Raw genomic sequence first — 18342 nt, 5'->3', positions numbered from 1 at the left:
TACACAGAACTGGTGATACAGTGTTCTGATGTCAATACACAGAACTGGTGATACAGTGTTCTGATGTCAATACACAGAACTGGTGATACAGTGTTCTGATGTCAATACACAGAACTGGTGGTACAGTGTTCTGATGTCAATACACAGAACTGGTGATACAGTGTTCTGATGTCAATACACAGAACTGGTGATACAGTGTTCTGATGTCAATACACAGAACTGGTGATACAGTGTTCTGATGTCAATACACAGAACTGGTGGTACAGTGTTCTGATGTTAGTACACAGAACTGGTGGTACAGTGTTCTGATGTTAATACACAGAACTGATGGTACAGTGTTCTGATGTCAATACACAGAACTGGTGATACAGTGTTCTGATGTCAGTACACAGAACTGGTGATACAGTGTTCTGATGTCAATACACAGAACTGGTGGTACAGTGTTCTAATGTCAGTACACAGAACTGGTGGTACAGGATTCTGATGTCAATACACAGAACTGGTGGTACAGTGTTCTGATGTCAATACACAGAACTGGTGATACAGGATTCTGATGTCAATACACAGAACTGGTGATACAGTGTTCTGATGTCAGTACACAGACCTGGTGATACAGTTTTCTGATGTCAATACACAGAACTGGTGATACAGTGTTCTGATGTCAATACACAGAACTGGTGATACAGTGTTCTGATGTCAATACACAGAACTGGTGATACAGTGTTCTAATGTTAGTACACAGAACTGGTGATACAGTATTCTGATGTCAATACACAGAACTGGTGATACAGTGTTCTGATGTCAGTACACAGAACTGGTGATACAGTGTTCTGATGTCAGTACACAGAACTGGTGATACAGTGTTCTGATGTCAATACACAGAACTGGTGATACAGTGTTCTGATGTCAATACACAGAACTGGTGATACAGTGTTCTGATGTCAATACACAGACCTGGTGATACAGTGTTCTGATGTCAATACACAGACCTGGTGATACAGTGTTCTGATGTCAATACACAGAACTGGTGATACAGTGTTCTGATGTCAATACACAGAACTGGTGATACAGTGTTCTGATGTTAGTACATAGAACTGGTGATACAGTGTTCTGATGTCAATACACAGACCTGGTGATACAGTGTTCTGATGTCAATACACAGAACTGGTGATACAGTGTTCTGATGTCAATACACAGAACTGGTGATACAGTGTTCTGATGTCAATACACAGAACTGGTGATACAGTGTTCTGATGTTAGTACACAGAACTGGTGATACAGTGCTCTGATGTCAATACACAGAACTGGTGATACAGGATTCTGATGTCAATACACAGACCTGGTGATACAGTGTTCTGATGTCAATACACAGAACTGGTGATACAGTGTTCTGATGTTAGTACACAGAACTGGTGATACAGGATTCTGATGTTAGTACACAGAACTAGTGATACAGGATTCTGATGTCAGTAGATATCTTGTTACAGTACATGGTTGGTATCTTGTTAGTACATGGTAGATATCTTGTTAGTACATGGTTAGTATCTTGTAAGTACATGGTTGGTATCTTGTTAGTACATGGTTGGTATCTTGTTAGTACATGGTTAGTATCTTGTTAGTACATGGTTAGTATCTTGTAAGTACATGGTTGGTATCTTGTTAGTACATGGTTGATATCTTGTAAGTACATGGTCGGGATCTTGTTAGTACATGGTCGGTATCTTGTAAGTACATGGTTGATATCTTGTAAGTACATGGTTGGTATCTTGTAAGTACATGGTTGGTATCTTGTAAGTACATGGTTGATATCTTGTAAGTACATGGTTGGTATCTTGTAAGTACATGGTTAGTATCTTGTTAGTACATGGTTGGTATCTTGTTAGTACATGGTTAGTATCTTGTTAGTACATGGTTAGTATCTTGTTAGTACATGGTTGGTATCTTGTAAGTACATGGAAAGCGGTTCTCTAACAGTTACACATGTCACAAACATTAAGTGCTACAACGATAGCTAAGCTAACACATTTATAACTAAGTCCATATATAAAGTTCATCACAGAGTTAGTCAAGGGTGTGTGTCGTTTACGTCAGAACGCGAAACAAGCAGATGCCTTCCTGGTGATGAGAGAACGTTCCGTGTGAATATACATGTATATATATATATTGATAACATTAATTAACTTCCTGCTTCCTTGTCTCCTTTTTAAGAACTTATTTCATAGCATGCAATGTAACAATAGAACTTCTGTTGTGTTTCAAAATATGCAACATGATAGCAGTACAAATCCTTTGTATTGTTATATATTGCATACAGCTGTAAGAATTATGTTGTAAAATCTATTTCAATGAACATTACTATGGAAATTCGTCTGGTTTATTTTTTTATTACATTTTTACCAGTGAAATATCAAAAATTATTCATTCTATAAAAGTTATATTTTTCAAATATATTTATCACTAGTGAAAAATATCACTTTTGCTGATTTGACCAATCAAATTAATGATTAGAAAATACCAAAATAATTGACCAATCAGAAAGCCCGACATATATCTCAGAACCTGGACAGGGGGAACTACATGTTTTGTTTACAAATTATCGCTGTAGGCCTAGTTAGCATACGGGGTAGGTTTTTCGTTGATAAAAAATGCAATAAACAGAATATCTAACAGTGTCTTCAGTAATACCAAATATATTTCACTCGTGTGGCTAATATTTAGATATTTTTCACTCGTGCTGCGCACTCGTGAAAAATATCAAAATATTAGCCCCACTCGTGAAATATATTTGGTATTACTGTAAACACTGTTAGATATCCTCTATTTATTTTCATTTCCTTTAAACACAAAAATGATGGACAGTTCAAAAGCAACTCCATTGGACGGGAGGTAACTCCTATATGGATAATGTAACTGAGGTAAAAAAAAAAATCAAGGTATTTCGGATACTATTCCAGTAGGGCGCTATTAACATAGCCAGAAAAGTGTCGTAAAAATAAAATAATAATAATAATAACAAAAAAAATGTGTCGAAGCAATATAGAATACAACGTACAGGAAGCGTCAATCAGCTTTCTTGCCCACCACTAAATTTGGAGATTGGTTTTGTACGTCAATACGCTGTGGCAGATTATGGTAATCAGGTAGATATATGTTACATTTATGTTGTTATAGAAATGTTAGAAGTTATCAGTGGTTGGAGTAGGATAAGGAACTATTTAGAACGAGTGCCAGGTAAAAGGGGTACTCTTTATGGAATGAGCATTGTAAGAATGAATAGTATTTGATATATTTATAAAAGAAATGTGATTAAAACATGACATTTTTTAAGTGATCTCTGTACACATTTAGCAGCGTGATCATTGTCTACAACTATCATCGAAAGCTAAAGGAAGCTTGAATAACTAATTACATGTACTAAATTTGTCTTTAACGCACTATAGAAAGAACGAAATGTGAAGACATGTAAGGGCTATGTCTATTTATACTAAATGTGAAGGTTATATAGATTTATACTAAAATGTGAAGGTTATGTAGATTTATACTAAATGTGAAGGTTATGTAGATGTATACTAAATGTGAAGGTTATGTATATTTATACTAAATGTAAAGGTTATGTAGATTTATACTAAATGTGAAGGTTATGTATATTTATACTAAATGTGAAGGTTATGTAGATGTATACTAAATGTAAATGTTATATAGATGTATACTAAATGTGAAGGTTATGTATATTTATACTAAATGTGAAGGTTATGTATATCTATACTAAATGTGAAGGTTATGTATATTTATACTAAATGTGAAGGTTATGTAGATGTATACTAAATGTAAATGTTATATAGATGTATACTAAATGTGAAGGTTATGTATATTTATACTAAATGTGAAGGTTATGTATATCTATACTAAATGTGAAGGTTATGTATATCTATACTAAATGTGAAGGTTATGTATATTTATACTAAATGTAAATGTTATATAGATGTATACTAAATGTGAAGGTTATGTATATCTATACTAAATGTGAAGGTTATATAGATGTATACTAAATGTGAAGGTTATGTATATCTATACTAAATGTGAAGGTTATGTAGATTTATACTAAATGTGAAGGTTATGTATATTTATACTAAATGTGAAGGTTATATAGATGTATACTAAATGTGAAGGTTATGTATATCTATACTAAATGTGAAGGTTATGTAGATCTATACTAAATGTGAAGGTTATGTAGATCTATACTAAATGTGAAGGTTATGTAGATGTATACTAAATGTGAAGGTTATGTATATTTATACTAAATGTGAAGGTTATGTATATTTATACTAAAATGTGAAGGTTTAATGTAGGTTAGTAGTAACAAGCGACGGTTATACAGATTAGTACTAAAATTTGAAGTATAAAAATTACGTGAAGAAATAAATTTTGTATTACTGCGAATGATATAACTTCGATCTACATGTTGACATTTTAAATTACCGGTAATATTGAATGTTGGACTGTATGGACGGAATCGATAAGCGATTCGGGACAAAAAAATGGTTATGGACAAATCGAAATTATTTCATCAATATATGACGTTGGTGTTTTGTTATAGCAGATATAGTTTGTCTCCTGTGTCGGAGAATTTCTAAAGTAACGCCAATCTACGTAAAACAATGGTTCTGATTCCTCTAACAGCAATACACTTCCATGTAACCTATATTATAAACCATATGTAGAACGCAAATAGTTCTTTCTAGTAATAGATAATTTAGTATTTTAAAATAGTTCACTAATTGGAAATAAATACATGTTATCCGATATTTTAAATCATCAACTCTATTTTCAGATTGCGGAAACTTACGCTTTTTTGCCTCGGGAAGCAGTGACGAGGTTTCTCATGTCTTGCTCAGACTGCCAAAAGCGTATGCATCTCGGAACGGAAAACACCGCACCTGTCGAGGAGCTACATACAAACGGGATTCCGACCAACAACGAAAAAGACTTTCTCAACACATCGCCAATCATCGATTTTAACGTACCGATCACCCAAACGTATCTCAATCAAATGCGAAACAGGGGCTACTTTTCCGAGTTCAATTTCAACGACGATGTAAGTAGAATTAGCATTTTAGCTTATAAATCTGAGTTTACTTGTTAGTATTGTGTCATGTTTTGAACTGAAATGGTAAATATGATATTTATTTTGGAATATACTTTGATATTTTTGGTATTTTTCGGCATAGCCGTATGATTTTCTTTTGGCCCCGGATATGACGCGACAGGTGGCGTTACTGGTCAAGATGAAGTATGTGCTTGGTCAATGTAGCGGTAAATGCAAACTGCAGATATGCAGTTTAAGACGAAACAAAATAAAGATTGAATGCAAGCTGAGTAAGTGGATGTATCTATTCAATGCCACATTAATAAAAGTATATTCCTGATTCAAATGCAGTCTTATTATCACCAAAAATGATCCAAACTGATTTAATTTTGTTATCCGTGCTGAAACGCATTCATTGATTAGTTCGTTAATTTATTTCACCAGCAGTTTTACATTATAGCCACCAGCATTAAAACTATGCCGTTTAGCTTTTTTAAATATATTTCTTGTTTAAGATCGTTATTTTGTGATGTGAAGCCACTTTAGGCAGCTATCAAGGGTGTTTGAATATATATTAATCAACTGAACTGCTGAAAACGAAATATGCATACAAGCCATTGTCATGTACCAGATGATGACTCTGTCCGAGTAGCCTCCCCTGGTATAGCAAACGCAATTTTACCTCCATCGCCCTTCAATACAAAATGTACTCTGGCATGGAACGCGGATGATAATACCATATGTATCAGTCGGTTATTTGAACAGATTTGTCCCCACAAGGGATGTACATCGTTATGCTCGGGATCGACATCTCCAGAAATTTCCCATAAAGTTGAAAATTAGGTTAGTCCGTCAGTCGTCTTACGCTTTACGGAGACAGGTCGATGTGTCAGTGCTAATATATTGTCGGCGATTCATGGGGGCCTTGGGGAGGATCACCAACTCAGAAATATACTATTCGTAGGCGAGAGATATACTGACATCTCGGGATTTATATCGCCAACCGTATGGCCAGGACACGTACCATTCTTCTCCAAAAAAAGTTAATATAGGTAAAATGTATTTCGCATAAAGTAAGAGTAATTCCCAGCCCACACTACGTATTCGTTTATAAGAGTGAATTGGTAGGACGAGTGTTCACATGAAGTGATAATTCAATTTTTTTTTGTCGAAAGTAGTTGAAACCATTGTTATCAGTCAAGAACTGTTTACGGTACAGAAGGTACTACCGTGAAAACTGTGTTTACTTCCATCATTCAACGTCGATATCAAGACAAAAATCCAAATAAATATCGATAATGTGCTTGTCTTGAGTGAATATGAAATAGAGTATATCAATCGGCGATTGGTGCTACTCAAACACTACTGCTGTATAACGAGGTCGATCATTAGTTATGTACTGTGGTCAGACTGTTCCGTCTAATATAAATAACTATCGTAATTCCAAATGGTGGCACATGCGCAAATGATGTATATATGCTTTGACTTAACATGCGCATCGTAGGTTTCTCAACACTTACTGTCGCCGGTAAATAGTACCCGACTACTGTCGCCGGTAAATAGTACCCGACTACTGTCGCCGGTAAATAGTACCCGACTACTGTCGCCGGTAAATAGTACCCGACTGCTGTCGCCGGTAAATAGTACCCGACTGCTGTCGCCGGTAAATAGTACCCGACTACTGTCGCCGGTAAATAGTACCCGACTGCTGTCGCCGGTAAATAGTACCCGACTGCTGTCGCCGGTAAATAGTACCCGACTACTGTCGCCGGCAAATAGTACCCGACTACTGTCGCCGGTAAATAGTACCCGACTGCTGTCGCCGGTAAATAGTACCCGACTGCTGTCGCCGGTAAATAGTACCCGACTGCTGTCGCCGGTAAATAGTACCCGACTGCTGTCGCCGGTAAATAGTACCCGACTACTGTCGCCGGCAAATAGTACCCGACTACTGTCGCCGGCAAATAGTACCCGACTACTGTCGCCGACAAATACCAAAATAAACCCACCACTCCCATTGCAATACTTTCTTTATCCTTGTTTGTTTGTTCTTTCTGTTCTTTTCTCTTCGGTCGGGTTCTCCTAGGCGACCGTCCTCGGATAACTTTAGCTGTTGCGGTAAAGTAGAATTCCGCACATATGACACATGTTCTTCGGTGACAAATATAAAGAATCTCTACATCTATAAAACAGACACACTATACACACTAGACCTGTGTCAAATTCAGAGAGAATCAGTCTTAATGATAAGTTATATAATGATTAATACACAATGTAGTTGTAGTCCTATTAAGTATGTTTTCAGAAATTGAGCATGCAGTATATGAAGTATTATCATCCACGACCCAACATTGATAGCCTATTACTTTGCCGGTATATTGACATGAAGATTTGTTCATATGCCGAGTAATACATTTAGGTATGTCGTAGCTAGCGTTTAGTACCCGTTTAAGTTAGACTTGGTTAGTAGTTATTACATGTACCCGTTTAGATGAGTCGTACCGTTAAGTATCCGTTTAGGTGTTTAGGTGTGTCTCGTTTAGGTGTTTAGGTGTGTCTCGTTTAGGTGTTTAGGTGTGTCTCGTTTAAGTGTGTCTCGTTTAGGTGTTTAGGTGTGTCTCATTTAGGTGTGTCTCGTTTAGGGGTGTCTCGTTTAGGGGTGTCTCATTTGGGTGTGTCTCGTTAAGGTGTGTCTCGTTTATGTGTTTAGGTGTGTCTCGTTTAGGAGTTTAGGTGTGTCTCGTTTAGGAGTTTAGGTGTGTCTCGTTTATGTGTTTAGGTGTGTCTCGTTAAAGTGTTTAGGTGTGTCTGGTTTAGGTGTTTAGGTGTGTCTGGTTTAGGTGTGTCTGGTTTAGGTGTGTCTCGTTTAGCTGTTTAGGTGTGTCTGGTTTAGGTGTTTAGGTGTGTCTCGTTTAGGTGTTTAGGTGTGTCTCGTTTAGGTGTGTATCGTTTAGGTGTTTAGGTGTGTCATGGTTAGCGTACCAGGTGTGTCGTGGTCAGAGTTTAGTACCAGGTGTGTCGTGGTTAGAGTTTAGTACCAGGTGTGCCGTGGTTAGAGATTATTACCAGGTGTGTCTCGTGGTTAGAGTTTAGTACCAGGTGTGTCGTGGTCAGAGTTTAGTACCAAGTGTGTCGTGGTTAGAGTTTAGTACCCGGTGTGCCGTGGTTAGAGATTAGTACCAGGTGTGTCTCGTGGTCAGAGTTTAGTACCAAGTGTGTCGTGGTCAGAGTTGAGTACCAGGTGTGTCTCGTGGTTAGAGTTTAGTACCAGGTGTGTCGTGGTCAGAGTTTAGTACCAGGTGTGTCGTGGTTAGAGTTTAGTACCAGGTGTGTCGTGGTTAGAGTTTAGTACCAGGTGTCGTGGTTAGAGTTTAGTACCAGGTGTGTCGTGGTCAGAGTTTAGTACCAGGTGTGTCGTGGTTAGAATTTAGTACCAGGTGTGTCGTGGTCTGGGTTTAGTACCAGGTGTGTCGTGGTCAGAGTTTAGTACCAGGTGTGTCGTGGTCAGAGTTTAGTACCAGGTGTGTCGTGGTTAGAGTTTAGTACCAGGTTTGTCGTGGTTAGAGTTTAGTACCAGGTGTGTCTCGTGGTTAGAGTTTAGTACCAGGTGTCTCGTGGTTAGAGTTTAGTACCAGGTGTGTCGTGGTTAGAGTTAAGTACCAGGTGTCTCGTGGTTAGAGTTTAGTACCAGGTGTCTCGTGGTTAGAGTTTAGTACCAGGTGTGTCGTGGTTACAGTTTAGTACCAGTTGTGTCGTGGTTAGAGTTTAGTACCAGGTGTGTCGTGGTTAGAGTTTAGTACCAGGTGTGTCGTGGTCAGAGTTTACTACCAGGTGTGTCGTGGTTAGAGTTTAGTACCAGGTGTGTCGTGGTTAGAGTTTAGTACCAGTTGTGTCGTGGTTAGAGTTTAGTACCAGTTGTCTCGTGGTCAGAGTTTAGTACCAGGTGTCTCGTGGTTAGAGTTTAGTACCAGGTGTGTCGTGGTCAGAGTTTATACCAGGTGTGTCTCGTGGTTAGAGTTTAGTACCAGGTGTGTCGTGGTTAGAGTTAAGTACCAGGTGTGTCGTGGTCAGAGTTTAGTACCAGGTGTGTCGTGGTTAGAGTTTATACCAGGTGTGTCTCGTGGTTAGAGTTTAGTATCATGTGTGTCTCGTGGTTAGAGTTTAGTACCAGGTGTGTCGTGGTCTGGGTTTAGTACCAGGTGTGTCGTGGTTAGAGTTTAGTATCATGTGTGTCTCGTGGTTAGAATTTAGTACCAGGTGTGTCGTGGTCTGGGTTTAGTACCAGGTGTGTCGTGGTTAGAGTTTAGTACCAGGTGTGCCGTGGTCAGAGTTTAGTACCAGGTGTGTCGTGGTCTGGGTTTAGTACCAGGTGTGTCTCGTGGTTAGAGTTTAGTACCAGGTGTGTCGTGATCTGGGTTTAGTACCAGGTGTGTCTCGTGGTTAGAGTTTAGTACCAGGTGTGTCGTGGTCAGAGTTTATACCAGGTGTGTCTCGTGGTTAGAGTTTAGTATCAGTTGTGTCTCGTGGTTAGAGTTTAGTACCAGGTGTGTCGTGGTCAGAGTTTATACCAGGTGTGTCTCGTGGTTAGAGTTTAGTACCAGGTGTGTCGTGGTTAGAGTTTAGTACCAGGTGTGTCGTGGTCAGAGTTTATACCAGGTGTGTCTCGTGGTTAGAGTTTAGTACCAGTTGTGTCTCGTGGTTAGAGTTTAGTACCAGGTGTGTCTCGTGGTTAGAGTTGAGTACCAGGTGTGTCTCGTGGTCAGAGTTTATACCAGGTGTGTCGTGGTTAAAGTTTAGTACCAGGTGTGTCGTGGTTAGAGTTTAGTACCAGGTGTGTCGTGATACATATTTGTTCAGGTGTTAATGTGTCCGCCATTAGGTCGTAACAACATTGATTGTGCTACCTTCTGTTTACCCCAACTGTCACACTGTTCTGCTGCTAATGATGCGATCTCGCCATGTCCAAATAAGGGAACATTAAGTGCCGTGCGTGATGTGGTTGGTGATGGACTGAGTCCTGAGACGTCTTCTTATCACTCCCGGCATCACTATAAGTACACTAGCGAACGGAGGCGTGATCGCCTGGAGATCAAGCCGTTGTACACATCCCCGCCCCGTAGGAAAGGTCGCCAGGTCGAATGCAAGTCGTCACCAGGGTAATGGGCCTGGTGACCAGGGCCAATCAAGGTTGATGGTAGCGCGCGCTCCTATTGCTCCGATCGCCGAAGCAAGGCGTCTTGTCAGCTCGACCAGTCTCTCGACAATACCCATCCAAACCTTCGACGTCTCCTTGCAGATCGATTAGAGCCTAGTTGCGCCCCAGGTCAGGTCTGGTCGCCAGCTTCTGAAACAATCACCCCGGTAAACCCTGTGTGAATTTGATGTATAAAGAGTTTGAAATCACAACCTTTGTTTGCCTTCACGAAAATCAATAGTATTCTACCGTTCCTTCTTTTCATGACGGGCTTCAATTGAACACAAAATCTCTTTACCTGACCCAGCTTCCCCAGTATTTCATTAATAGACGTGTTTACCATGCATGCACCTTACGGTGGCCATTCTCTTCTGACTACCGTACAGGTAATCTTCATTTACCTGAGCAGAAAACCCCCGTGTTACATCGATAGCGCGCTACCGCTCATTATAGGAGCGTCTCGTGCAGTGACCGGGGAAACCAAATGCGTGCCAGAGTATAGGGGGGATCGATGTGTACTCTCCTTCAATACACAGGGATGACGATTTTGGCTGACATAACATTCCTGGCAAACACATCGGCACGACGTTATCGACGACACAACCTTTCTATCAGAATCATACATGTATGTAGAGGGTTAGTGATAGTTCTGGTGTCATATACAGTGTAGCTATTGTTAGATTGGGAGTGTAGGGACATATTACTTAACTTTCATTACGATAGTAACACCAATCCGTCAAAGCCATGTTACATACAGTCTGGTAATATTGATGAAACCGATACCCATGACTGTACTCCGTGGGTTCACTTACAGGTTTAAAGTTGCTGTTGATCTTTTTCTATATCTAATTGTTGCATTGAGCCCATAAACAGACTCTAACATACCATTACTGGTGAGACGGGAACAGATATATACTATTCCGTTCTTATTCCCAAATAATGCTTCCATGGATAGGGTTTCAATTTCAATTTAATCTGCTTGCTTCAATGGACGATTCTTCATAAAAAGTATAACGGTATTGCAGTTACATGGTTTGGAGGACATAGCAATTTGTTTAGGAGTTCACTACATCTAAGGTCATATGACCATGGATTTGACTATAGGGTAGTGTTTTAATCGTTACTTCAATACCTTTGATATCTACTGTGTAATTGTTTCTTATTCCAAGGTGTTACTGTTATTTATTATTATTTCGTTATTTTGTTGTTTAATATTAGTACATATAATTGTTATTGTTATTATCATGTTAAACATAATTAACAGTTGTGTCCGAATGCATCAACGGTTAATTTAGTGTACGTAGAGATATTAGTCCATCAACAGTTAATTTAGTGTACGTAGAGATATTAGTCCATCAACGGTTAATTTAGTGTACATAGAGATATTAGTCCATCAACAGTTAATTTAGTGTACGTAGAGATATCAGTCCATCAACAGTTACTTTAGTGTACGTAGATGTATTAGTCAATCAACAGTTAATTTAGTGTACGTAGAGATATTAGTCCATCAACAGTTAATTTAGTGTACATAGAGATATTAGTCCATCAACGGTTAATTTAGTGTACGTAGAGATATTAGTCCATCAACGGTTAATTTAGTGTACATAGAGATATTAGTCCATCAACGGTTAATTTAGTGTACATAGAGATACTAGTCCATCAACGGTTAATTTAGTGTACATAGAGATATTAGTCCATCAACGGTTAATTTAGTGTACGTAGAGATATTAGTCCATCAACGGTTAATTTAGTGTACATAGAGATATTAGTCCATCAACGGTTAATTTAGTGTACATAGAGATATTAGTCCATCAACGGTTAATTTAGTGTACGTAGAGATATTAGTCCATCAACGGTTAATTTAGTGTACATAGAGATATTACATAGAGATATTATTCCATCAACGTAATTTAGTGTACATAGAGATATTAGTCATCACGGTTAATTTAGTGTACGTAGAGATATTAGTCCATCAACGGTTAATTTAGTGTACATAGAGATATTAGTCCATCAACGGTTAATTTAGTGTACGTAGAGATATTAGTCCATCAACAGTTAATTTAGTGTACGTAGATATATTAGTCCATCGACGGTTTATTTAGTGTACGTAGAGATATTAGTCCATCAACAGTTAATTTAGTGTATGTAGAGATATTAGTCCATCAACAGTTAATTTAGTGTACGTAGAGATATTAGTCAATCAACGGTTAATTTAGTGTATGTAGAGATATTAGTCCATCAACAGTTAATTTAGTGTACGTAGAGATATTAGTAAATCAACGGTTAATTTAGTGTATGTAGAGATATTAGTCCATCGACAGTTAATTTAGTGTACGTAGAGATATTAGTCAATCAACAGTTAATTTAGTGTACGTAGAGATATTAGTCCATCAACAGTTAATTTAGTGTACATAGAGATATTAGTCCATCAACGGTTAATTTAGTGTACGTAGAGATATTAGTCCATCAACGGTTAATTTAGTGTACGTAGAGATATTAGTCCATCAACTGTAATGCTCCATCTAGATCTAGTTGTAGTCACAGTACACAGCATACCTTCACTGCTTTCTCACTAGCTTATCAATAATCACACATCTAACATTTCAAATTAATCCTTCGTATGTTCGGAATGCGATTCGTCACTTTAGTATTATTAACACAGTCCGCGATAGAAAACAGTATTTGTAGGCTTTCTAAAACGTCTTTTTCGTTTGTCAAGCAAATAGTCGAAAACAATTTGAGTCTTGAATCCTTGATTTGATCAATCAGAACTTGTTTCTATCTAAACACGACTTTATACTGGGCAACCAGACGTGGAAAAGAAAGGACAGACATTGGGGGTGTGTATCTGTGTTGCGGAGACTACTAGTTAGGACAGACATTGGGGGTGTGTATCTGTGATCCGGAGAATACTAGTTAGGACAGACATTGGGGGTTTATATCTGTGATCCGGAGACTACTAGTTAGGACAGACATTGGGGGTTTATATCTGTGATCCAGAGACTACTAGTTAGGACAGACACTGGGGGTTTATATCTGTGATCCGGAGACTACTAGTTAGTACAGACATTGGGGGTTTGTATCTGTGTTCCGGAGACTACTAGTTAGTACAGACATTGGGGGTTTGTATCTGTGATCCGGAGACTACTAGTTAGGACAGACATTGGGGGTTTATATCTGTGATCCGGAGACTACTAGTTAGGACAGACATTGGGGGTTTATATCTGTGATCCGGAGACTACTAGTTAGGACAGACATTGGGGGTTTATATCTGTGATCCGGAGACTACTAGCTTGGACAGACACTGGGGTTTGTTAAGATTGGATATATATTATGTTCCGGAGACTACTAGTTAGGACAGACATTGGGGGTTTATATCTGTGATCCGGAGACTACTAGTTAGGACATACATTGGGGGTTTATATCTGTGATCCGGAGACTACTAGTTAGGACAGACATTGAGGGTTTATATCTGTGATCCGGAGACTACTAGCTTGGACAGACACTGGGGTTTGTTAAGATTGGATATATATTATGTTCCGGAGACTACTAGTTAGGACAGACATTGGGGGTTTATATCTGTGATCCGGAGACTACTAGTTAGGACATACATTGGGGGTTTATATCTGTGATCCGGAGACTACTAGCTTGGGCAGACACTGGGGTTTGTTAAGATTGGATATATATTATGTTCCGGAGACTACCAGGAGCTGGTTCCGCGAGCATGTCATTGTAATTAGTTGTTATTGTTTGGATATTTGAATGGTAGCTCTTCATTGCTACAAGGCTGTAGAAAAGTCCCCAAGGGATTCATAAAGAGGATATAAAAACCAGATCAACTCGCGTGAGGACAGAAGCAAATCTCTCCATAACGCTCAATAAACCGTCACGTGTTTGAGAAGCACCGAACTATTGTTTAAACATTAAACAGACATGCTGTAACCATTTCTTTAAAAAGCGCCTTTAACATAGTGTGTTCATCGGACTGCAGACCGTGCACGAGCGAGGTACAATGGGGTAGTAAATCAACTCGTGAGGGTGGATTTCGGACTCTGTTCGGATCGGATCCTCGTTCGGAATTTGGGACCAGCATGGAATTAAAAGATAACTGGTCAGATGATCTAATCTTTATTTTGGGGAGTTGTTTATATTTTGGATTTAGTTTTATCATATTGTTATTTAGTATGTACTTTGGGTGGGGGCCGCGGTGGCCGAGTGGTTAAGGTGTCCCGACACTTTATCACTAGCCCTCCACCTCTGGGTTGCGAGTTCGAAACCTACGTGGGGCAGTTGCAAGGTACTGGCCGTAGGCCGGTGGTTTTTCTCCGGGTATTCCGGCTTTCCTCCAAACCTGACACGTCCTTAAATGACCATGGCTGTTAATAGGACGAAAAACAAACAAGTACTTTGGGTCTTCTGATTTTGGTGGTTTAAAATGTCGTAAAATAAATGCAATTTCCGGATATCATGAAAAGGATGACAATGTTCTCATTTCTCATTCAGCTTTGGAAAAAATACATTGGACCATTTTGTTAATCTATTCGTTGAAATTGAGTAGCAACATATTTGATTTACAATTACAACAGCTGTCATCTGTCTTCTTGACCACTTGATTTATTTATCTCTGTCTTCTACACATTATCTAGCAGGCATTCTTAGTAGCTTAAACATGTGATTTGATGTTGTGTTGATTTTTGTTCCAAATTTACTTTTTGTTTTTACAAACCTACATAAAGATACATGTCTGTCCCTATGAGAGGTGTCTGTAATAGTTATACTGTAAAGTTAGCCTGATTTTCCACGTGAGACATATATAGTTATACAGTAAAGTTAGTCTGATTATCCACGTGAGACATATATAGTTATACAGTAAAGTTAGCCTGATTATCCACGTGGGACATATATAGTTATACAGTAAAGTTAGTCTGATTATCCACGTGGGACAGTTATAGTTATACAGTAAAGTTAGCCTGATTATCTACGTGGGACATATATAGTTATACTGTAACGTTAGCCTGATTATCCACGTGGGACATATATAGTTATACTGTAAAGTTAGCCTGATTATCCACGTGGGACATATATAGTTATACTGTAAAGTTAACCTGATTATCCACGTGGGACATATATAGTTATACTGTAAAGTTAACCTGATTATCCACGTGGGACATATATAGTTATACAGTAAAGTTAGCCTGATTATCCACGTGAGACATATATAGTTATACAGTAAAGTTAGCCTGATTATCCACGTGGGACATATATAGTTATACAGTAAAGTTAGTCTGATTATCCACGTGGGACAGTTATAGTTATACAGTAAAGTTAGCCTGATTATCTACGTGGGACATATATAGTTATACTGTAACGTTAGCCTGATTATCCACGTGGGACATATATAGTTATACTGTAAAGTTAGCCTGATTATCCACGTGGGACATATATAGTTATACTGTAAAGTTAACCTGATTATCCACGTGGGACATATATAGTTATACTGTAAAGTTAACCTGATTATCTACACGGGACATATATAGTTATACTGTAAAGTTAGCCTGATTATCCACGTGGGACATATATAGTTATACTGTAAAATTAACCTGATTATCTACACGGGACATATATAGTTATACTGTAAAGTTAGCCTGATTATCCACGTGGGACATATATAGTTATACTGTAAAGTTAGCCTGATTATCCACGTGGGACATATATAGTTATACAGTGAAGTTAGCCTGATTATCCACCTGGGACATATATAGTTATACTGTAAAGTTAGCCTGATTATCCACGTGGGACATATATAGTTATACAGTAAAGTTAGCCTGATTATCCACCAGGGACATATATAGTTATACTGTAAAGTTAGCCTGATTATCCACGTGGGACATATATAGTTATACTGTAAAGTTAGCCTGATTATCCACGTGGGACATATATAGTTATACTGTAAAGTTAACCTGATTATCTACACGGGACATATATAGTTATACTGTAAAGTTAACCTGATTATCTACACGGGACATATATAGTTATACTGTAAAGTTAGCCTGATTATCCACGTGGGACATATATAGTTATACAGTAAACCTTATTATCAACCTGGGACATATATAGTTATACTGTAAAGTTAGCCTGATTATCCACGTGGGACATATATAGTTATACAGTAAAGTAAGCCTGATTATCCACGTGGGACATATATAGTTATACTGTAAAGTTAGCCTGATTATCCACGTGGGACATATATAGTTATACAGTAAAGTAAGCCTGATTATCCACGTGTGACATATATAGTTATACTGTAAAGTTAGCCTGATTATCCACGTGGGACATATATAGTTATACAGTAAAGTAAGCCTGATTATCTACGTGGGACATATATAGTTATACTGTAAAGTTAACCTGATTTTCCACGTGGGACATATATAGTTATACTGTAAAGTTAACCTGATTTTCCACGTGGGACATATATAGTTATACAGTAAAGTTAGCCTGATTATCCACGTGGGACATATATAGTTATACAGTAAAGTTAGCCTGATTATCCACGTGGGACATATATAGTTATACTGTAAAGTTAGCCTGATTATCCACGTGGGACATATATAGTTATACAGTAAAGTTAGCCTGATTATCCACGTGGGACATATATAGTTATACTGTAAAGTTAGCCTGATTATCCACGGGGGACATATATAGTTATACAGTAACGTTAGCCTGATTATCCACGTGGGACATATATAGTTATACAGTACGTCCCTGGACATATATAGTTATACTGTAAAGTTAGCCTGATTATCTACACGGGACATATATAGTTATACTGTAAAGTTAGCCTGATTATCCACCTGGGACATATATACAGTAACGTTAACTTTTTATCAACTTTGATTACCAGGGACATATAGAACGGCGGTAAAAATGAAAAAGCGTCAGTTTTCTGTATTGGATTTAAATACTTTATTTTCATTTTGAAACTGGTCATTAATTAAGTCACTGATGTCACTTTGTCACTTTATTATATTGACGTGTGGTTGATAGTTATGGTGTAACACCTATAGGCCCACGAGGGGTCCTGTAAATCTGAGGAATAGAACGTCATGACAGTTTAGTACACTATCACAATAATGGGGAGGAGGGGGAGGGGAAGAGGGTAGAGGTTGATGGTAATCGGATTACGGGTGTAGGACGAGGCCTGGTGAACACTAGAGAGAAATACTACCCCTACAACAGCCAGGGGATCGGTTTGGTAACAACACAAATATAATTGAAATGTGATATTTAACAGAGAAATTGGAAGCATGGCGATATCGAACGAAAACAATCGTCCCAGAATTAATATCTTATTGTCTCCATTTACCATCGGTGTCCGCTGTGTGCTAAAACCTCCCGTATTCAGGGTTGATGGCGTAAAGTTTATGGGATATTACCGTAAACAAACGACTGATTATCTATGTAGTAATGTTTAATTTATTAAGTGTAGTGTAATATATAACAAATACTGATTTGAAAAGCAGCAAATTATTTATATATAAATAGGCCTACTTTAGAATATTTACTACTTAATTCTTTGTTTCTACAACAGTTAATGTTACAACTTTTGACGGGTTACAACTAATGACATGTTACAACTAGTGACCATGTTACAACTTTTGACGGGTTACAACTATTGAGATGTTACAACTATTGAGATGTTACAACTATTGAGATGTTACAACTAGTGATATGTTACAACTAGTGACCATGTTACAACTAGTGATATGTTACAACTAGTGACCATGTTACAACTAGTGACCATGTTACAACTTTTGACGGGTTACAACTATTGAGATGTTACAACTAGTGATATGTTACAACTAGTGACCATGTTACAACTAGTGATATGTTACAACTAATGACATGTTACAACTAGTGACCATGTTACAACTTTTGACGGGTTACAACTATTGAGATGTTACAACTATTGAGATGTTACAACTATTGAGATGTTACAACTAGTGATATGTTACAACTAGTGACCATGTTACAACTAGTGACCATGTTACAACTAGTGACCATG

The 18342-nt window shown here is 38.1% G+C and overlaps 1 protein-coding gene across 4 annotated transcripts in view; it reads left to right on the top strand.

Annotated features, from left to right (window-relative positions):
• LOC117325233 (nucleolar protein 4-like) overlaps nucleotides 1-18342 on the top strand; it is a 149951-nt gene that overhangs the window by 89251 nt on the left and 42358 nt on the right. For all 4 annotated transcript variants that reach the window (XR_004532226.1, XM_033881329.1, XM_033881328.1 and 1 more), the window contains exon 3: nucleotides 4832-5095. Coding sequence is in view for 3 of the 4 variants with exons in the window: in XM_033881329.1 (XP_033737220.1) it covers nucleotides 4832-5095 (264 nt within the window). In the remaining variant the exon portion in view is untranslated. The remainder of the gene's footprint in view (nucleotides 1-4831; nucleotides 5096-18342) is intronic.

Source organism: Pecten maximus, chromosome 4, assembly GCF_902652985.1.
Source record: "Pecten maximus chromosome 4, xPecMax1.1, whole genome shotgun sequence".
NCBI classification, from domain to species: domain Eukaryota; kingdom Metazoa; phylum Mollusca; class Bivalvia; order Pectinida; family Pectinidae; genus Pecten; species Pecten maximus.
The sequence above is the reverse complement of the archived record's forward strand: the minus strand, read 5'-3'. Positions and strand labels throughout refer to the sequence as shown.